General features: G+C 42.5%; 1 protein-coding gene across 2 annotated transcripts in view; it reads left to right on the top strand.

Annotated features, from left to right (window-relative positions):
• LOC124711978 (eukaryotic translation initiation factor 4H) overlaps positions 1-23,515 on the top strand; it is a 67,792-nt gene that overhangs the window by 16,690 nt on the left and 27,587 nt on the right. The window contains exons 5-6 of one of the 2 annotated variants that reach the window (XR_007005553.1): positions 737-895; positions 20,526-20,727. Coding sequence is in view for 1 of the 2 variants with exons in the window: in XM_047242260.1 (XP_047098216.1) it covers positions 737-895; positions 20,526-20,662 (296 nt within the window). In the remaining variant the exon portion in view is untranslated. Of the gene's footprint in view, positions 1-736; positions 896-20,525; positions 21,896-23,515 lie in introns of those variants that run through there. The other variant, XM_047242260.1, reaches the window with a different exon arrangement.

The raw sequence follows: 23,515 nt of genomic DNA on the forward strand, positions 1-23,515 counted from the left end.
ATTGTGTATAACAATCTTGATAAAGGTAACGAGCTGCTGTTCCATTACTGTGAGCTTTGCCACACACAAGGAATACGTCGGTGTATTCTGCAAATGTGTACTTGACCTTGTTGCTCTCACACACACTTGAATGAGGCTGGAACCAGGTCAGACAGGTTGGATAGATGTCAAATGACATCAGCCAATCTGGCATAATCCCCCCCCCCCCCCCACACACACACACACACACACACACACACACACACACACAACCACGATTGCCCTGTTATTTACCAACCTAGCAAATATGTTTTCAGATGGAAATGATACTTTTCCGGGCATGGGTTCCTATTCAAAATATTATTTACTCACTTCCCTCTACAAGTCTGTAATGGGAATTTCCAAAGACACTGTCTAAGGCTAATTATTACTTTACTGTTATTCCTCAGTAACAAAGTGTATAAAATAGCGCATATAATGAAGCAGTAACAGGAAAAAATATTGTGCCTGCAACATTTCTTGTGCACATGTTGTGCTCCTTTAAAATGAGAAAGAATAAACATCACAATGCAGGATATGACTGAGTACCTGTATTAATCCTGGTAAATGTACTATTGGCCTCATTATGATTGACAAGCTAGTGTGACATTGCAGATATTTCCATGTTATCACAGCAGTTGACTACAATGCACATACATGTAACCTCTGTTAAATGCCAGTGGCAAAAAAGAATTTCACACATACTTAATGTTTCAAGGTGGTGGCGGCGGTGGCGGAGGCAGAGATTGGAACAGGGGTCCACCTGGTGGCAGAAGTGGACCACCACCACCCCCTCCAAGTGGAAGTTTCGGTGGTAGACCACGGCAAGAGGAGAGAAGAGGACCACCACCTGTGGAAGAGATACGACCCAATCCAGGTGAACTAGTTGCAGAATATTATTGTTTGCATGGTGTATTAGAAATATTGTTCACAAAACATTCCTAAAAGATTTTTACAGAATTCAGTAAATTCACATTGATACTTGATTGCTATCCACTGATTACAATTGAATGAGTAGATCTGCAATAAGCTATTTTTACCATTGCTAGTGATATACGGTATAACACGTTTCTTGTAGTACCCATTTTCACAGCAGCTGTATATAAATTGCAGTTGTTGCAAAACAGGCATTTTCTTTGAGACAACTGCAATTTATATACGGTACAGTTCACTTTCTGCATATTCTAATCACTAGGGGCCAGATCGTTCAGTATGCCCATGCTACATCATCTGCGCTCTGGAGCCAAAGACAAGATCCTATCTTGTTTCAGTTAGATCTGGTTTTCGTGGACAGAACTCCACCGCGTGGAAGGAGATAATATCACTTCTCGTATGGAATCCAGGGAATGATTGTTCCAACCCTGTTACCAAGTATAGCTCCTACCAGCTGTATGCATAAGACTCTGGAACAAATGGTAAACCTTCACATTGTATGCACTCTCGAATCCCAGGATAGCCTGTGCCACTCCCAGTGCATGTTCAACTATTAGTGTTCTACCTTTGACAACTTAATTCTACTGGAGACAGTGATACAGGGTTCTTTGTTATGATGAAACCATTTAGTCAATATGTTTCTCCTTTCCTAGGAAAAAGCGTAAAACACTACTTGGGAGACAGAACATCCTTCGCCGGGGGGGGGGGGGGGGGGGGGAGGAGGTCAGCATGCTCTGAAGGGTAACTTGTCCAGGCAATTCAGCATTTTTATTTATACATTTCTGGTGTCATAGTTTAGTGAATCATAGCGACAGTTGATTGTGGATTTTTAATACATTAAAAGCAGCTTTGCATGTGGAGACATCCGTTATCACCCTCCAAAGATTGTGATGACACAACATTGTAAGGGTGTTGTGACTTTGCTGTTGAATGCCCCACATACATCATAATCATCTCACTAATATGATTATTGATCAGAATATGTGGTAAAAAGTTGCATGTCTTAAAAGAAGCTGCATCCTAAAGCACTGCCAAAACTGGAATACTGTAATGTACCAACAGATGCAGTGACAATCTCATTGTTCAAAACTAAACTTCCAATTTGTCTTTAACAGAACATTTACATTCCGCATGTGTTACCTGCAATGCCAGTGAGACATAGGCTTTTAATGCAAAAGACATTCCAAGAACTGATGGGTGCTTGGTGGACAATGGAGAGATGGGTGATGGAATTACTGGGAGAGACAGGGAGACAAACAAATTGGGCATAAAGCAGACAGGAGTGGAACAAATAATGAAAGTTACGTAGGGGTTGGCAGGACATATGGAAACATACAGCATTTGCTACGCACATCTGGAAATGGAAACAAAGGAATATCTATGGTGGGCTCAAAAAGATAAGATTGCTAATGAAAGGTTGGTAAATGACATGAAAATACACAGGTACAACATGGATGTGTACATTGAAGACAACCCACATTGGAGTCATTCTACTCAGTTCAACCAGTTTGAGAAAATGTTCAACTCATAGTCTTAGATATGGCTGAAATTTGGCATACCACTGCTGCCATGTCTGGAACACTCATGTACGAAGTATTATGTTCTCCTGGGAATTAGTTCCGGGATTATAGCTTGTGAAAGAAGTTGGTGCAACCCAGAAGTAGCAATGCACATTTGGCAATCAGTCGTCAGAGCCAACTTCAGGCCCTAATAACTTTGGGACTATTCTTCGTAGTCCAGTGAAATTTTTACCACTGAGTAACATCAGCAACATGTTTCTGAGGGAAAGTAAAAAATGTCAATGTGGTGAAAATATGTAACGTATTAAAAGATACATATCATAGGTGTGCACCATGCCACATATAATTCACACAGGAAGAGATAATATTTTCACACACACACACACACACACACACACACACACACACACACACACAGTGTGTCCACATCTTTTACCACCGGAAAAAATGTGGATTTTCAAAGTAGCACAAAAGGAATGAGTAATTTCCAAGCCAAATTTCATAAATTGCACGAGTAAACGTGTTATTGCATTGTGTACAATGAAAGTTGACAGATGTATTTATTTACATTTGTTTTAACAAGATTTAGCAATTAATAGTATGATGCAGACCGTTGTGGTGTCTGTTATCTGATGAGATTTGTTTCTTGTTTCAAATAATGCTACAGCAAGTGTTGGGAACCATTTGACAACTGAAAGTTAACCAGAAGTGTTCAAGAACAGGATGAGTCAGTGTGTGACAGGAAGAATAAGGGAAACAAGCGAGCATCACAGGGTACTCATGCTTTCAAGATTCTGGTTCAGACTGGTCAGTGCTGTTGTGATAAAGGCAGTGTGCAGGCAGAATAATGTGCAGGTGGTACTTTTATTCAAACAAATTTTAGTATTGGTAGAGAAGAAGAATCTCAGTGTCATAAAACACAAGGAACTAAATGTGGCACTCATTTTATTCACGATCTGAATGATTGAGACTACGAGTTGTTGCTACGGAGATCTGGGATGCGCCCTGTGGGTGTGAGAAGTACAGTCCTAGGGAACATGAGTGTTTATCAACCTATGGAAATGGTTCTGGATAAGTGTTCTTTCCTGTAGAGAAGTTGTTTTGACCCATTTCAGGTCCATAAGAAGACAGTGGGGTGTAGGCTTCGAGAAGTTGATATAAAGTTAGTATTGAAAGTGAATCAGTGCACAGGATTTAACATGAAACCAGGATAAAAGTTATGTCTCATGTGTGTCACACTACTAAAAAGAGAAGAATATCCTGATAATATACAGGATGGTGACAAAAAGTACAACTGCCTTCAGCAACAGTAGCAGTGCAATTAAATATTTCAGTGACTGCTCTTGGTTTGTCTCCCATAAAGAGACAGAGTTGCGAAAAAAAAAATCAGACCCAATTATAGTGAAAGAAAACTACAAGAAACTTACATGGATATGAAACACACAATGGCAGTGACGCTAATGATGAAAGAGGAAGAACTATCTGTTCCAAAAAAACAGAAATCGTGCCAGAAATGCTGCAATTTGGACAAAATTGTGCGTCATTTGCAAGAAAAAGAGTTGTATCACATGCAAGAAAAAAGTGGCTATCCTTACTCTTGTACCTTCTAACAATCCAATTGGTTTATTGAGTGAACTGCAAAAGAAATTAGTGTTTTCCCATATATGGTAAAGCAAGCCAGGAAAATTAAAGCAAGCCAAAGAGTGCTGCCAGAACTTCAACGGGCTTTGGGTAACAATTTAGTTCAGAAATAAAGATGTTAGTGTCAGAGTTTTACAAAAATGATGACTACAGCAAAATAATGCCTGGCAATAAAAAATAGGTTATGTTAAAAATGGGAAACGTACATGTGCAGGTGCAAAAAGACACTTGCTTGTAACGTTTATGAACTATACAGGTTGAAGCGAAATTTGCGCACTTGCCTCACAGGCCAACGGTAAGAAAATGTCTCTCACAAAATTTCGTCTGGCAAGTACATCTGGCAGAAAAAGAATGTTAAAGAGTGGCAATCTGGCAACACTGCAACCACAAGTATGGTAAGTATCTCTGTCAGCATATATTAGTTGTGCTGCACAAGTGGTTCAGTGGACAGAGTTTTGTGTTAGCATGCAGGAGGTCGAGGGTTCGAGCCTGCGTTGGGGTGCATTTTTTTATTTGCTAATTTCATTCTAACATCTGCTGTAATATACACCGTTTCTTAGGTCACATTTATCCTAAATTTATCCTAAATTTATGACATTTTGTGCCGCTGAACATAACAAATACATGGTTAGACAAATAAAAAATAGACAGTTGAAACAAATAACCTGTCATACGACAGAATAACTACAAAATCGATACCAGTTTCAACATGTTAAAAGATGGTAGCACAATACAGTAACACATCTACTTGTCATTTATACTACATGTAATATGAGTGCTCAGATGTGGTACATTAGCAACCAGTGACAATAATAATATCCATATGAATGATCGGATGACCTTCACAACAGAATACGTTGTCCTCAGAACATCAGATGCTCAAAGCGAGCTCCCTGTACATCCAAACATTGCGCAACCCGCCGGATCGTAAAGCTCTGGACCCTTTGCAGCAAAGCTGTGTCCACAGTAACAAGAACAGCATAAACACGCCCTAGCAATTCTTCCACATTTGTAGGCGGAGTAGAGTACATGTGCTCATTCAGGTGCCCCCCAGGAAGAAACCCAGGGGATTTAGGTCAGGTGAACGTGGTGGTCATACAACTGGACCTCCACGTCAACCATTTCGCTGGAAATGTTCTGTCCAAGTACTGTCGTACATTAATTCCAGAGTGTGGAGGTGCACCATCATGTTGGAACCATATCCTGTGCCAAACATGTAGTGTAACATCTTCCAGTGCATCAGACAGGTAGTTTGCGATGAATGCATGATACCTTCATGCAAGCAACATGTGGGGGCCCAAACACCTATCGCCCAATATTCCAGCCCAGATGTTGGTAACAAATCAAACTTGATATCCACGGCCATGGGTGACATGCAGGTTAACCTCACACCAATGCTGGGCATTGTGCAAATTGAAGAAACCCTCACGAGTGAATGCTGCTTCATCTGACCATATTACGGTGTTCACAAAGTCATCATTGGCTTCCTGTTGTTGGAACCATTCACAGAATTGCATCCACTGATGGTGATCTGCAGGATGCAGGTGTTGCATGAAACCATAATGATAGGGGTGCAGCACATTAACGACCGCGCATTGCGAGACACGCAGCCGCCTTGCTATGCTACGTGTACTTCACTGAGGTTTTTGGTGTATGACCTCCAGAATAGCTTCCTCAGTAGCTGGAGTATTGTGAGACCATGGATGACCTCTGTCACACGATAGTGGAAGGAGAGAACCTGACACCCGAAGGCACGGCTCCAGATGACAAAATACTTTTTTATCTGGATAGGGTCAACGAGAATATCTAGCAGCATATTCACGAGTGGCAACACCAGATGCACCAAGAACCAGAAGCATATCCATGTATTCATCGTTTGTGTATGCCACACTGGTTTATAGGTTTACAATGAGAAAATTTGATACCCCTACGCATGTACATTGCAATCTGTCATGGGGTGTTACTTCACTAACAACTAGCATACAGTATAAACACGCTGTTGATCTGCACGTTGTTCCATCTAATGACATTGCCCCTCTGACAGATATTGTCTGGTATGATTCATCCCGACACCGCTAATTGTGAAACGTTCAGTTTCGAATTACACTGTTTCCCTAATGGTAATAGATACGATGTTTCCCCAATGACATTGGTAGGATGATGATGATGCATTGAGAAATGTACTAAACAGCTTGCTGTTACCACATTCATTGTTGAAAACCCTGGTGATAACACATACAAATAGTAACAGAGTTTGGACATTATTCTCAAAGCACATTGCTAGTCGTACTGGTAACACAAGGCCCTAAAAAATGTACTGTACCTGAAAGAGTCAAGAATAATAGTTGGTACTAATCCATGGGACCAATGGAGGAGGGTACAAAGAAAACAGGTTTCACATCTAGTAGATGTTTCAAAGCTGACCAATCTTCCATTTCTACGATTGTAGTATGCAAGTGCAAATGTTTTCTAGAGGAACCACTGCAATCACTTAACAATTGAGATGCCAGATACCATACCACCTGGACTACATTCACCAAATAAACATATACCTCGGCCCAGGATCGAACCATCAACATCCTGCATGCTAACCCAAACTCTATCCACTTCACCAACTGTAGTGCACAACCAAAATGTGCTGTCAGAGGTATACCCGGGCCAGTGAAACATGTCACTTGACAGCTCGTGTGTGGTTGGCTACACTGCGATTGCGAGGTTGCAATAGCTGCCACCGCACAAACCCACAACTCCGAAGTACGTTTTGTAAATGTAAGCTACAATCAACATTTATACGTAAGTGCAACAAAGTACATTTTTCTAGGACGACGGCGGAGACTACGTGTTTGATAGTATATTAAATCGAGAAATAAAAACACCCGAAGTTTATGACGGTATCTACGAAAAGTTGTTCCAAATTGTTACAGTAATAGCTGCATTTAAAATGTCATATAATAATGTAATCTAAGCACACCAAATAACGTGCTATCCACACTCGTAGAAGAAAATAAAGGAAAACATGCATAGGCTACCCAATTGCAGAGAGAAAATAATTAATTCTGTATACATTTACACTCACCAATGTAAGATGTCAATGGCGCAATTCCATCCAGTTCTCCTTCACTGTCATCGGAATCGGCGCCAAAACCATTGTCTTCGTCATCATCATTATTAAGAGAAATCATGAATTGTTCGTTTTCATTTATAATGCCATCTATAGTCTGTGCTTCTCTAACTAGTTTAGCAATGTAGTCTACCTTTTCCTCCTTGAGGTAGTCTGCAGTAGCAAGACCTTCACGTAGCAGTCATTCCACTTCCATTATAGTAAGTCTTGTTACTTCAAATGTACACTTTGACTTCACAGCAAACCAGTTCAATTGGATTAAAATGACAGCTTGATAAGGTGGTAGCCTAATTACCAAGTGACCCTGTTTGCTTGTAATTTCATCTACAACGTATTTAGGCATCACAGGCTTATTTTGTTCCACAAACGAGTATAACAGCAGCTTTGTCATGCTGATGTCCACAGCAATGTCTTTTGCCTGCAACCGCTGCACCATAGTTCCTTTATGGTCACTAGAGGTGGGAGTTTTATCTAAAATCACAGAATGGTATGGTGCATTGTCCATCACAAAAACTGTCAGAACACTAAACTGGTGGAACAAATTTTTAAACCACTGTAGAAACCATGGGTGGTCCATATCCTCATGGTAGTCACTGGTTTTTGTTGATCGATAAACTAGAAGTCCTTCAGGCACAAAGCCGTTTGAAGATCCTGCATGGGCCACAATCGGGATCCTCTTCCCGTTGGCTGATGACCGCTGCTGTTCGGAGTATCATCTGTCCAGCATTTCTCAACTGATCCTCCAGCGGTGACCCAGGTTTCGTCTAACCATATGACTGAGTGTATGTCCTTTCCTACAGGTACGAGCTTCAACGACGGGTAAGTTTTTGTCCATCTAACTTTTTAAAACAGAAGCCCATACTTTTTAATATCATCTTAAGTGACATTTTCCCCCCTGAGAAAACTTCACTTTCTTTTAAAGAAATTAGCAACTTCGCTATTGTGTGGTATTCTTTCCTTTTATAGTATCCGTATATGTGCCGAAGAATTGCATCCGATTGGAAAGAATCTATATCTGTAACAGGAAAAGGCTGCTTTTTTTCTCCCACAGGGGCTTTCTTTCACACTGTTTACTTCACTGTAAGGTTTGAAGTAGCACACCTTTTCTTATAACTGTTCTTTGACCGAGTCCTAGAGTTCTCAAGGTACACTCTAAAACTTTATTGACAGGAATCGATGCATGCCCATGAACAGAAACAAATGCTTTTTCTTGCTCATAAAACTCATGCGTCCTCTGTTGCAATTCCAAAGCCTGACTATTTAATGGCACTCCACGGTGCAACAGATTGTCGCTTGGTGTACATCATTTTGGTGACATTGTTTAACAAACAGAAACTGTAGTCGTTGCAGAAACGCAACACAACAGCAGGCGTTCGTGCACTAACATACAATGTCTACATGGAAGCTGGCAACATGGTAGTGTCGACACCGGAACCGGCTTTTTTTTTTCAGTGCTGTTATTGATTCAGAAGACGCGGCACCTCCCGTTCCTCACTTGTTTGTTAGTTATACTACCAACTCTATGGTGCTTGGGGAGTGACCTTGAAGTGACATGTTTCAGTCTTGCCAGATTGTCACTCTTTAATGTCCTTTTTCTGCCAGATCAACTCACCAGACAAAATTTTGTGAGCAATTCTTTTGTTGCTGGCATGTGAGGAGTGCGCGAACTTCGCTTCACCCTGTATGTAGTATTCAAGGAAAAGTATTCCAATGCCAGAGTGGGTTTATGGTGTATTATCTTTTTTTTAATTCTTGGCTGAAATGGGTTATGACAGTAAGTGCAAGGAACACACACAATGTGTGTGTGCGTGAGACCCATCAAAATGCTAAGTTGTTGTTTGCTGCTATAAAGGATTGTGGTCTGGATTACAAAGATGCAATGAAACTGCTAGTGTGTGATATCAGTTCCTCCCAGTGCATGATGCAAAGGTGTGAAAAGTGTCTGTCAAGGCAAAACTTGCCAAACACCTGAATAATAAATTGCAGGGTGACATCCTTTTGAATGACAAACTTGTCGCTTATAAATAATGGATAAACATGGCTCACTCAACTCTTGAAACAAAGTAAAGTACAGTGGAAGAGTTTGTTTAATTGTGTTGTGGAAAAAAAAAAGACAAACTGACTGCACATAGCTTTACAACAACAGTGCAATCTGCATATCCCCAGTTTTGTAAACATTTGAAACAAGAAGAAATTATAATAATATTGTACTTTTCTGAAAATTATGCATTTATAGAGCAAGGTGCTTTCTCAAGGATATTGTTGGGGTGACAGCCAACCAAATCTCCAACCATTTTCGATTATTATAGAGATGAATCATGTGGTGTCTGTCATGAATTTGTGTGTTTTTAGTGACTGCTTAACTCATTATGCTATTGAAGTTCATGCCCACATCCACACTGTCATCGCATATTTTTAGAAACAAGCTGCCTCACGTACATCTCTGCAAAATACTTTAGTGATTGGGCAACTAGCCAGGACAAAAACTGTAAAATCTCAAAAATTTGTGAATGCATTACTGTGATTTTCAAATTCATGCAGAATGGTATGTTTTTGCAATGGTAAAAATGAATAGGGCGGTATTGGTGCTACCATTAAACACATGGCATCATAAGCCAGCCTGTAGCATCATACAAAAGGCCACATTCTAACAACTCTTCAATTGTTTACCTGGGTACAGAAAAATATCTCCAGTATACAGTCATTTTACATTCTGAAAGGTGTGAATAATGGCTAAAAAGCAGACTAAAGGATGTTAAAACTATTGCAGGAACAAGGAGCAATATCACTTTTCTCCGGTAGACTCTGATAATGTGCAGATGAACACACTGTCCGGTTATAATTATAGGTTCATGCACATGTCTTCAGTGTGTCTGACCCTGGATTCCGAAGCAAAGTGGCAACACACAACGAGGTTGCTTGTTGCTGTTAATGGTGATGGCACATTAGTATGTTGCCGAATGCTGCGAAGCAGGTGAACTTAATGACACCAGCAGGACCAGCAAGATAATTTCAGTTGACACATTTAACAGACATTTGTTGGATTCCTTTTGAAAATTTTATGACGACAGTTACAGGTCCTACTTTTGTGTCAGGAAGACAGTACAATTTGATGCTCAGTGTACAGAGAACAACAGCTACAGCAAGGGAATATCATTGGTCCCTTTTATGGTGACACACTATAGGTGTTTCAATTTTTTGTACTGTCCTGTGTGTGTGATTTATGTGTGAAAGATGTGGACATGGGGTGTGTGTGTGTGTGTGTGTGTGTGTGTGTGTGTGTGTGTGTGTGTGTGTGTGTGGGTGGGTGGGTGGGTGCGCACGCACACGCATTTTGCCTGCATTACCTTTCTAGGGGGAAAAAATCATCCCATCCCTGAGTGAATTGTATTTGGCAGGGCACCTCACATTTTTTTATTTTCCCTCAGAAAGAAGTTGCTGATGTTTTGATAAATTGCACGTGTTCCCTAAATGGATCTTACTTTGTGGTAAAAAAATTTCACCTGACTCTGAGGAATAGTTCCAAAGTTAATAATTTCTGAAGTTGGCCAAATGTGCGTTGCGTTTTCCATGCCACGCCACCATCTTTCGCAAACTATAATTCTAGAACTAATTCTCAGGGGAACATAATACTTTGTACATGATTGTTCCACACATGGCAGCTTTGGTGTCCTAAACTTCAGCCAAAGTTGAGATTATGAGCTGGAACCCCTGCTTGAATTGAAAAGGAATGACTCATTGGGATGTCTTGAGGGGCCTTTATGCGGTAGCTGTCGAATTGCTGATAACAAATATTTTCACTGAAAGTTACTATGAATTCAACTAGTGGCTAATCTGATCTGGATTTAAGGCTCTATTCATTCTCAGTTAAGAAACTTCCCACGGGGGCTAAATACATTGAACTTATATTCAGAAAAATGAGATTGGAAACCTATTGAGCCATCCAGATTTAGATTTTTCTTTGGTCTCACTTAATCACTTTAGTTTAACGTCAAGACTGTTCATTCAAAATGGCAATTACCAGTTTCTTAGAACTATTCCCTATCCAGCCACAGTTAGCACTCGCCAATCAATGCAATTTCAAAGTAAACAGCCAGGTTGCATTTAGTCAATTTGTAGGATATAGGATGTTCAGTAACCTAATATGATAGAGAACTATTTAAACAATTAAATAATGGACATTTTGGCCAGCTTTGCCCTGATGAGAGGGCCAAATGTCATTTGTATAGTTGTTTTGATGTTTTTAATGATGTGGCCTAACACTAAAGAATTTTACTCAAAATTATGTATTGTTGTGCACAATTTTAGATTCGAGTCAATCATCACAGTTGCCTGTTTTGCTGTGGTACATGCAAGGCGTAGTTGAAAAGTAAATACTTTTCAGCTGTTAAAAAAAATTACAAAAAAGCTTTAATTGATGGTTTTATTAGTTTCTTACAGACTGACTTCACTGTTGCACGTAACTGCTTTCATTTCTAAGCACTTTCCATAATGTTAGACAAACTTATTCAAACCCTCTGTATAGAACTTCGCCTGCAAATTTAATCAGTGAATGATTATGACTTACTTGTTGTCTTCTAACTATTGGCCACTATGTTTAAAATGCTAGAAGAGGTAATAGCTGCTGGGTGCAAAGTGGGCCTGTAGGACGAGTAGTCAAAAAGTTGCCATTGAAAATGGTGGACCTTATCCTTGGTGCAGTAAAGTGTGTGTGTGTGTGTGTGTGTGTGTGTGTGTGTGTGTGTGTGTGTGTGTTCATTGTCATGGACTGCTATCCCAGGTACAGGTACCCATGCCATTGAATTTCAGTAGTATATCTGTCTGGTGAGCATTCCACAGTACACATCTGCTGCAATTGTTGACCCATATTACATGAAATTGACCAAAAGAAAGCTCTTTTTTTGTCCCAGAAAATGATAGCCTTAATTTTTCGAATCAAGTAAGGAAATTGCTTGAATTTTTGGTAAGTTGGTGCAGTTGGATTTCGTCACTCTTTTGATTCTGTGTTGGTGTAGGTAGCCATGTCTTCTTGCCCATAACAAATTGGGAGGAAACAAATCATCTTCATCTTGTCAATAGCAGTCCAAACTAGCTCGTCCACTTGACATTCTTTGCTCTTTGTACTGGTTAGTAAGCACTTTCGGTACTCATCTTGCACAAATTGTGGCCTATCTTGGTTTTTCTGCATCATTTGTGTGAATAGTGGTGAGTAGAGCATTGGGATTTGATAAGCCAAAGCACTAAACACCGACCAGATCAGAGTTTTTCCTCCACTTGCTGCAATGATTTCATAATTTTGGGTACTGATCCTTCCACCGTGCTCATCATCCTGTTCATTTGTAAAGCCACTTTTAAATACTCTTCACTCTTATATAACTGTTCCTTCACTCATTACTGTAGACCCACCCCCCACCCACACCCCCTGCAGGTCTAGGGGTTAGAATAGGCCCAAGGTATTCCTGCCTGTCATAGGAGGCGATTAAAAGGAGTTTCACATGTTTCGGCCTTTATGTGATGGTCCTAGGGTTTGACGTCCATTCTTCAAAATTTTCCCAAAGAGCGAGCCAATTGGGGAAGGGCGCCTTACAAGGCGCATCGTGTCCAACGTGCAGTGAGATCTTTAGCCCACTTTCTTGTCGTCGGATTGCAGCCCTGCTGATTCTCCATTTCTTTGGCGAGGACACCTTCCTGGGTGCGTTTTCCACCATGCACTACGTAATGCCGATTTCTGCATTGACGATGACCATGGACTTCTATGCACCTGATATCCAGCACGGTAGCCAGTCCATTGTGGTGGGGGTGCCATGAACCCTGTCGGTTGTAGCCTGCTGACCACACAGGTATCGCTCTGCTGATGTCTGCGCCGTTAACTCCCCACGTATGCCAATGGGTAGATGACCATCCTCCTGGGGCATCGGGACTCTCAGCAATGGCCATCCTGCCAGGTGGCCTTTGCTGCGGCTGGGTGGTGCCCGTGGGGAGGGCCACTGGTTCGAGGGGGTAGCATCAGGGTGGATGTCACGCAATGAAGTGTAGGCCATCATCTCTTGCTGGTGGCGAAACACCAGCAGTCTCTAAGCGATCACGTGTTCAATTCAACACACAGTACGACCCCAAATCGTTCCCCTCCCTGGCCACACCATGGGAGGAACGTCAGGCTAAGGATGGCAGCAGATCTTATTCACCTCGGTGCCTTGTATGTTAGAGAGCTGATGGGGAATCTTTCATGACAATGAAGTCTCAGTTTTTTGTTGAGCATTTAGAGGACAAGTTCGGGGAGGTGAAGGGCTTGTCCATAATGAGATCTGGGTCAGTCTTGATCAAAACATCATCCTCTGCCCAGTCACGGGAGTTACTCACTTGGGACAAGCTGGGGGATATTTCTGTAACCATCACACCCCATAATAGCTTAAATAGGGTCCAGGGTATTGTATTTCACAGAGAACTTCTTTTGCAGTCCGATGATGAGCTACGCGCCAATTTAGTGGTGAGGTGCATTTCGTCTGGTGTGTCCACCGGGGTCCAACGGATAATCAGGTTGCCACCGGTGCCTTCATCTTGGCCTTTGAGGGTGATACATTGCCTGAGAAGGTCAAGGTGATAGGCTACCGGTGTGATGTAAAGCGCTTTATCCCTCCCCCGATGCAGGGCTTCAAGTGCTGGAAGTTAGCCCATATGTCTTCCCACTGTACTTTCTGCTTCATGTGCCGAGATTGTGGATGCCCATCACATCCTAATACTCCATGTGCCCCTCCTCCCATCTGTGTCAGCTGTGGAGAGCACCATTCGCCTTGCTTGCCTGACTGCAAGATTCTCCAGAAAGAAAGGATAATCATTGAGTACAAGACCCTGGGCAGATTGACTGACACTGAGGCTAAAAGAAAATTTGAATTCCTGCATCGTGTGTGTATGACATCGTCTTACGCCACCACGACAACAGTTCTGGCGCCATCAGCTCCGCCAACCCAGGTTACCTCTCAGAGCCTGAAGACTACAGCTGCCCCCCCCCCCCCCCTTTGAATGGTAGGGGGCATTTCCCTCCCTGTTGTTGCTCCTGCACCACCTACTTTGGGAGCAACAACACCGCTGCCCCCCCCCCCCCCTCCCTCCCCGCCCCAACCAACGAGGACATGCGTCCCCCACTTCTAAGCCAGAGAAGTGTAAGTCTTCTTCGACTTCTCTCGCTAGGAAGGGTTCCCTTGTGTCACTCCCTTCCCAGGTTTCTTCTAGTGGGAAAGACGACACCCACAAGTGGCTGAAGAACCCAAAAGCAGCTGTTCGTATGGCTTCACGCTCATCCTCAGTCCCCGAGACTGAGCCAGTGAAGTCTTCCCAGCCAGGGAAACCCAAGGAGCAGCGAGAGAAATCCAAAAAGAAAACCCTTCAGACCAAGGAAATTGCGGCGGCACCCACACCACCGCTACCTACAAGCTCTGCGGCTGAGGGTGGGGTGGAGATTTTGGCGTCTGCTGAGGACCTAGGTCCTGCCAGACCCTCAGACATAATGGATAGAGATCGCTCAGGCAATAAATCGGTGGCAGCAGGTGACTGAGATGTAAACTGCGTCATTGAATGCTCCATGCTTTCCCAGTCTCACGATGTCATCCTCCAGTAGAATTGCGGCAGTTTTTTCCACCGCCTGGTTGAGCTACAGCAGTTGTTAAGCTTTACACCTGCTATTTGCATTGCCCTCCAGGAAACCTGGTTCCCAGCAATGCGCACCCCTGCCCTCTGTAGTTGTAAGGGATATTACAGGAACCATAGTGCCTATAATAGTGTCAGGTGGAGTTTGCGTTTATGTCCTAAACTCGGTCTGTAGGGAACATGTGCCCCATCAAACCCCTCTTGAAGCTGCGGCTGTCAGAATAAGGACGACACAGTAAATAACTGTCTGCAATGTGTATCTTCCTCCAGATAGTGCAGTACCCCTGAATGTATTAGCTGCACTGATTGATGGACTCCCTAAACCGTTCCTACTTCTGGGAGATTTTAATGCCCATAACCCCTTGTGGGGTGGTACCATGCTTACTGGCTGGGGCAGAGATGTCGAAACTTTACTGACGCAATTTGACCTCTGCCTATTAAATACTGGGGCTGCCACACATTTCATTGTGGCTCATTGTAGTTACTCGGTCATTGCTTTATCAATTTGCAGCCCAGGACTTCTCCCATATATCCACTGGAGAGCACATGACGACCTGTGTGGTAGTGACCACTTCCCCATCTTCCTGTCACTGCCCCAGCGTCAGGCACAAGGACACCTGCTCAGATGGGCTTTGAACAAGACGGACCAGGGAACTTTCACCTCTGCTGTCACCGCTGAATCTCCCACACACGGTAACATCGATGTGATGGTTGAGCAGGTAGCTAGCACAATTGTTTCTGCGGCAGAAAACGCGATCCCTCACTCTTTAGGGTGCCCGTGGCGTATGGCAGTCCCTTGCTGGTCACCGAAAGTCGCTGAAGCCATTAAGGAGCGTCGGCGAGCTCTACAGTGGCATAAGCGGCACCCTTCCCTGGAGCACCTCATAGCTATTAAACGGCTCTCTGCCTATGTTTGGTAGCTTATCAAACAACGGAAGAAGGAGTGTTGGGAGAGATATGTCTCCACCATTGGTTGCCACACATCACCTTCCCAAGTCTGATCAAATGTTTTTTCGGGTACCAAGCCCCAACAGCTGTCCCTGGTGTTACCATAAATGGCGAGTTATCTACTGACACAAAGGCGATTGCCGAGCACTTTGCTCAAGCCTCTGTGTCGGAGAATTACCCCTCAGCCTTTCGCACACTCAAACAGCGGCTGGAAGGGAACGTCCTCTCATTCACTACATGCTGCAGTGAATCCTATAACGCCCCATTTACAGAGTGGGAGCTCCTCAGTGCCCTTGCATATTGCCCCAACACAGCTCCTGGGCCTGATCGCATCCACAGCCAGATGATTAAACATCTCTCATCTGACTACAAGCGACTTCTTCTCATCATCTTTAACCGGATCTGGTGTGATGGCGTCTTTCCATCACAATGGCAGGAGAGCACCATCATTCCGGTACTCAAACCCGGTAAAAACTCGCTTGATGTGGATAGGTATCGGCCCATCAGCCTCACAAACGTTCTTTGTAAGCTGCTGGAACGTATGGTATGTCGACGGTTGGGTTGGGTCCTGGAGTCACGTGGCTTGCTGGCTCCACGTCAGGGCGGCTTCCGCCAGGGTAGCTGTACCACTGATAATCTTGTCTCCATAGAGTCTGCCATCCGAACAGCGTTTTCCAGACGGTAACACCTGATTGCTGTCTTTTTTTACTTATGTAAAGCATACAACATGACTTAGCGACGTCATATCCTTGCCACATGTTACGAGTGGGGTCTCTGGGGACCACTCCTGATTTTTATCCAAAACTTCCTGTCGCTCCGTACTTTCTATGTCCAAGTTTGTGACTCCCATAGTGCCATACATATCCAGGAGAATGGAGTCCCGCAGGGCTCTGTATTGAGTGTCTCTCTGTTTTTAGTGGCCATTAACGGTCTAGCAGCGGCTGTCGGGGCCCTGTGTCTCACCGTCTCTCTATGCAGACGCCTTTTGCATGTCTTACTGCTGCTCCAGTACTGTTGTTGCTGAGCGGCGCCTCCAGGGAGCCATCCACAAGGCACAGTCATGGGCTCTAGCCCACGGCTTCCAGTTTTCAGCCGCAAAGTTGTGTGTCAAGCACTTCTGTTGCCGTCGTACCATTCATCTGGAACCGACACTTTATCTTAATGACGATCCCCTCACTGTAGTGGAGACATATCAGTTCCCATGACTGGTTTTCAATGCTCGATTGACTTGGCTCCCTCATCTTCGTCAGCTTAAGCAGAAGTGCCCTCCGTTGCTTGAGCAACACCATTTGGGGTGCAGATCGCTGTACACTGCTGCAGCTCTACAGAGCCCTTGTCCAATCCCGAATTGACTATGGGAGTGTGGTTTATGATTCAGCAGCACATTCAGCATTGCATTTACTTGACCCTGTGCACCACTGTAGGGTTACATTAGAGACGGGAGCTTTTAGGGTGAATCCGGTGACCAGCATACTGCTGGAGGCTGGTGTCCCTCCACTGCAGATAAGACGTGAACAACTACTCACCAGTTACGCAGCACACATTCATAGTTCTCCTGAACATCCGAATTACCGTCTCCTTTTTCTGACCACGGCAGTCCATCTCCCGCATCAGCAACCCAGATCAGGGCTAACGATTGCTGTTCACGTGCGGTCCCTTCTCTCCGCACTGGAGTCCTTCTCTTTACCACATCTACTAGCGGTCCGTTCACGTACATCTTCGTGGTGTACACCTCGGCCGCACCTTCATCTGGACCTTTTGCATGGTCCTAAGGACTCGGTTAACCCCGTTAACTTGATATAATCAGTGATAGTATGAAATAGTTGGTTTGTAGTTGACTTAAAGTGTACACAAAGGAAGTGGTGGTTGGTTCTTGGGATGGGTGTGAGAATCATTTTTGTGTGATGATATGGCATGGGAGATCTCTGTGAATTAGGTTTGGAGGGTAATGCCTGTCTGCGAAGGCCTTTGTGAGGCCTTCAGCGTACTGAGTGCTCATCACTGAAGATGCATCTATCACAGGTAGGTTGTGCAGGAGGGAATTTTAGGTGTGAAGGAGGTTTCAGCTGTTAAAGTGCAGGTACTGTTGGTGATTGGCAAGTTTAATGTGAACTGAGGTGTGGATGGAGTCATCTGAGAGGAGGAGGAGATGGGGAAATTGGTATGATTGGGGGGGGGGGGGGATCAGGTGAAGTGGATGGGAGAGGTGTTGAGGTTGTGGAGAAATGAGGATAAGGTGTCCTATGATAAAGACATCATCAATAAACCTGAAACAGACCAGGGGTTTGGGTTTTGGGAAGCTGGGAATGTTTCCTCCAGGTGACCAATGTAGAGTTTTGCATAGGAGGGTGCCATGTGGTTGCCCGTGGTTGTGCCACGAATTTGTTTGTATACCTTCCCTTCAAAGATGTAGTTACGGGTTAGAATGTAGTTGGTTAAGTGTAAGAACAGTGAAGTGGTGGATTTGTAATCAGCTGGACTTTGGGAGAGGTTGTGCTCAATCACGGCAAGGCCATTGGCATGAGGGATGTTGGTGTACAAGGAGGTTGCATCAATTGTGACAAGGCACATCCAGCTTCTACACGCTCCCCAAAATCCACTAACCTAACAATCCTGGGCTCCCCATTGTAGCTGGTTACAGTGTCACCCCCCCCCCCCCCCGCCACCCCACCTCTCCCAAAAGAATCCCGGTTCTTGTTGACCATCATCTGCAATCAATTATCCAAAACCTAGCCTCCCACATTAAAGATACCAACCACTTCCTGCACCAACTCTGTCATCCCCACACCCTTACTTTCCACTTCCCTACTCATCATTGTTGGTGCAATCTCTTCATAGACCAACGTCCCTCATGCCCATGGCCTTGCCACAATTGAATACCTCTCCCAATGCCCTTCAGATTCAAAATCCACCAATTCATTCCTCATACACCCATTACTATTTCACTTTTCAAGCGGAGGTATACATGGCACCCCTCTATGCCAACCTCTTCATGGGCCACCTAGAGTAAACATCCCTAGCTTCTCAAAACACCAAACACCTGCTCTAGTTCAGATTTATTGATGACATCTTTATGATCTGGACCCAAGGCCAGTATGCCTTACCCTCATTCCCCCTCCACCTAACACCTTCTCTCCCATCCACGTCACCTGATCCTCTTCTACTCATCATGCCACCTCCTAGATGTCCATCTCCTCTCAGATGGGTCCATCCACATCTCGTTCCACATCAAACCCATCAATCACCAACAGTACTTGCACTTCGACAGCTGCCACCCCTTCCACACCAAAAATTCCCTTACAAGCTGGCCACCTGTAGTAGATGCATCTGCAGTGATGAGAACTCTCTTGATCAGTACTTCATGAAGGCATCACAAAGGGCTTTGAGGACAGGCAATACCCTCCAAACCTAATTCACAAACAGATCTCCGTACAAAACTGATCCCTACATCCATCCCAAGAACTGACCACAAAGAAGTGCCTCCATTGTTACCCAATACCACCTGGTACTGGTACAACTGAACCACATCCTTCATCAGGGCTCTGATTATTTATCATTTTTGATGCTTTGAAATGAGGGACATCCTACCACAGATACTTCCATCCCCTCCCAAAGTGATGTACCGCCACTCACCGAACCTCCACATCATCCTAATTGGTCACTATGCCACTCCCAGGCCCAATACTCTGCCACAGGGATCATAGCCTTGTGGAAGACCAATATGCAAAACCTGTGCAATCAACCCATCCAGCACCACCTACTCCAGTCCTGTCACAGACTTATCCTACCTCAACAGAGGCTAGGCCACCTGTAAAGCTGCTGTGTTATATACCAGCTCTGTTGCAACCTTTGCACAACATTTTACATTGGTATGACAACCAATGAACCAGCTGTCAATTAGAATGAATGGAAAATCCCAAACTGTTGCAAAAAGCAAGGTAGACCACCCAGTGGCACACATGCAGCAGAGCACAACAAGTGAGATTTCAGTGGCTGTTTCACAACCCATGCCATGTGGATCTACCCCACCACAAGCAGTTTTTTTTGAGCTGCGCAGGTGGGAGCTATCCTTACAGCACATTCTGTACTCTTGTCACCTGTCTGGCCTAAACCTAAGATAACTCACTGTCCCCCCACTCAATAGGGAGAGGGGGTGGAATATATATATATATATATATATGGGGGTGCACGCACGTTTTTTTTTTTCTACAAGATTGAAAAAGGAAGTTCATTCCGTAAGCTAGCAAAGCTCTCTACCTTTCGTTTGTGTACCTATTGATGATTTAGCAGTTCTGCCTTCCGGTGAGTCATTTAGTATATCCAGTTCTTCCTTTAAAAAATAATAAGGAACTGCAAAATTTAATAACCTTACTGCCAGTTCAATGTTAAACACTGCAAAGAGAGAATACACTTAGTGATGTCTAAAATATCTCTAATGTGTTTTGACCCTGTTGGTAGCTACTTAGCTATTGGTTCATTTAATTTGTTGTGAAACTAGCCAGTTGGTAGCCTGTTTATTGTTTGACAAGTCTGCAGTTGCAAATGTGACATCAAATAAAATTATTAAACACAGAAGGTTGTTTACCTCTCTGGAGAGTGTGTTCATTAATTATTTAACATCTTTCTGCAGTAATTTAGTTAGCTGCACAACATATTTGGAGATGTCTAAAATAATAACTGTTGTTTACTTCTTGTTGCAGAAGACGCTGCTCGTCGACCAAAGTTAATGCTGAAGCCAAGAACTGTAAAAGATCCGCCCAATCAATTAGCAGAGACTAGTCAGGCATCAAAAATATTTGGTGGTGCGAAACCACGAGAAGAAAAAATTCTTAAGTAATAAAAGTTAATGTAAATTAAGTCAAATGCATCTCTAAATGTAAATGGCTGAGCTGTATGCAGCAGGTGAGATTACAACTTAGTCATTTTGTTATGATTTAGTGACCCTTCCCATTCTGATGTAGTGTTCGAAAGCCATTTTTATTCTAAGTAATAGTTTCCTTTCTGTGCAGTCTTTTAATTTTTGATGACTTTATTTAACTTCAGCTAAGGTAATTAAGGCAGATATTGAAATTTGAATGCTTTGTTCGCAAAAAAACATGGTAAGATAACTATATTTGAAACGTGAATGTTGTATCCCAGATTTTGCTCTTGGTTGGTCTACATTTTGCTAAATGTAACAATTACTCCCCACCCTGTTGTTTGAAGCACTGAGTAACATGATTTTAATTTTGCCATTTTTTAAGAGAATTTTGTGATTTCTTACTGAGTGTAAATAAGTAGCTAATAAATTCCATGTCGGATTGCATTTGAAAATTAATTTGTTGCTGCACATTAGTAAAAAATATATATAATAGAGCATGCCATTTCATCTCTTTATTGAAACTGAGTCTTGTTTTACTAAAATTAGTTGCTGCCTGTGCACTAAAGAACTGTGATTTACGTTGTGGAGCTGGTTGGAAGATAGTTTCTTGTTTGAAATTGCAGTTTTAGAACATTTGCGTGTTCTCTTCTAATGTAGAACATTACATTAAAATTTTTACGAGATGTTTGTATATAACCAGTGTTAAAACTACAGAATGAAGAAAAATATATTGCTTGTAAAAAAAATTAAACAGTGCCACGATATATTGATAATGAAAAATAATTTTTTAATATTATGATTGGGCTGTGAGTATTTCTTCCAAAAAGCCTCCTATATTGCAAGCTAAGTACAACCCTTTAATGAACTATCTTGCTGTTATGTTTGTGGAGCTGCAATGATGCTGAATGAGGTTTTCATGTGTGGTTGATGTCAGAATTTTCTGTATTTAAGTCTTCATTTTCTGGAACTGCTTTCAGTAAATTAACCTCCCACAAAAACATATGGTTTTTATGTGGTTTATTTACCTTTCTGATAATTTTACCAGTGACTTTTCTGCTTTCTCAGCTGCAGACTGAGTTAGTCATATGGTATGAACTTCAGAAATTATGGAAGATACATTTTATTTTAATGGTTCAGTGTATCTCTTGGTTAAGTGATTGTCATTTTTGTATTGTCAGTTTTATGGCATTAAATGAGTAGTTCCCAAGATAACTGTATTATTTTTAATCTGTGTATACCCATCCCCAACCAATCCATGATTTTAAAGAAATATTGTTGATTTTTTTATGGGACTTTGCAAGATACTTTAGCATGTAATTACAGTGCAATATCAAAACAGAACTGTGTTGTGCTGATCATTGGACAGAATCATTCACTGAACAGATTCTCTGCCTTCAAATTGTTCACGGTTAGCATGAATCCACATATTTATCCTTGTTCTCTTCTACAATGAGCCCCACATTGTTGTGCTAGTGCATTTTTACAAGCCTCTTCACAAATTATTTGTATGATGTACACTGCATTCAATGACATGAGGTAGTCTTCAAGAAGTGGAGTATCACAGCAATCTGAATGTAGTCTTTTTGAAATACAGTTAGCCCCCTACACAACAGTGATGACAAAAATTTTTGTTGTTCATGCTTCCGTTCTGAGATATTGCATCAGAAGTCAGTGTGTATACACTCCAGGACATCCGGGAAAAACCTGGAAATCTTTTCATCCAAGAGAAAACTGGGAAAAACCAGGTAATTTTTTAGAATTGCGGCAATTTTTCATTGTTTTAGTCTTCAGTTAAATGTTCGTAATTTTGAATGATAAGAACTGTTTAAGAGCAAAATGTGTCGGAGGCTTTAGGCCGAAGACTATGGAATACTTCATAACAGTAAACTGCTGCCGACGAGCATGATGTCACTACTGTTGTAAGTTCATTTTATTTCAGCAGTTGCCCACAGGCTCACGCGCATGCACAGTTGAGTTTGGTATGGGCAGTACCTTCTCCTGCTTCTGCCTACTTGAATTGTTGCTGTTAGCTGTATCAGCAGTAGCAACAAGCAGCCAGATGCTACCTGAAAGATTTTTCTGGTGCACTCAAGCTGCCAAATTCGCACATGCACTTAGCAGTCTGGGTTGTAGTGGGGAGGGGGTTAGTCTCCACGTAAGCCATGTTTACTTTTAGTGATTTTGCTATTTCCTCTTCATTTACACTTCTCATATCAAATGAAAACAAAACGGATTTCTATGGTTGGGAGCTGTCAAGTGAATTAAAATACATTCATATAATTGTGGAAGGTTAACACGTTATTAGTTTTTCTGATTTTATTTTATTTCCACATTTTTGGCAGTCAATCCCCTTGCAAAACAATGAAGCTATTTTTGTCAGTTTGCTAAATAATGTGTCTTTTACCAATCTTCTCCCCAGAGGCACTCAATTTATTAGAAGCGAAGTGTTTCGTTCCACACTATAGGCTAGTTTCAACTGTTCGCTGTATTTAAAGTGCACATTTTCATCTCCTGGCATTATGCCATAATAGAGAACCAAACATGAGATAATACAGCAGTGGTACTCCAAGAAAATTTTCATTCCGAAAACCGCACTGAAGAGCTTAATATCAGGTTGGGGCGTACTTCAGTGTGAATCTGGACATAGGAATTTGTACTTTAAGCCAAATTATGCATTTAGTATGCTTTACAAAATTCCGATGCTCGTGGAGTATCCTGTTTCTTTTATGACATCATGTAAGATTCTTAATAGTACATATGTACAAATACATAGGCTTCCTACATAACCGTAGCTGCCCATGTGCAGTAAAGCCTGTTTTCTGGTGCTCT

Source organism: Schistocerca piceifrons, chromosome 8, assembly GCF_021461385.2.
Source record: "Schistocerca piceifrons isolate TAMUIC-IGC-003096 chromosome 8, iqSchPice1.1, whole genome shotgun sequence".
NCBI lineage: Eukaryota > Metazoa > Arthropoda > Insecta > Orthoptera > Acrididae > Schistocerca > Schistocerca piceifrons.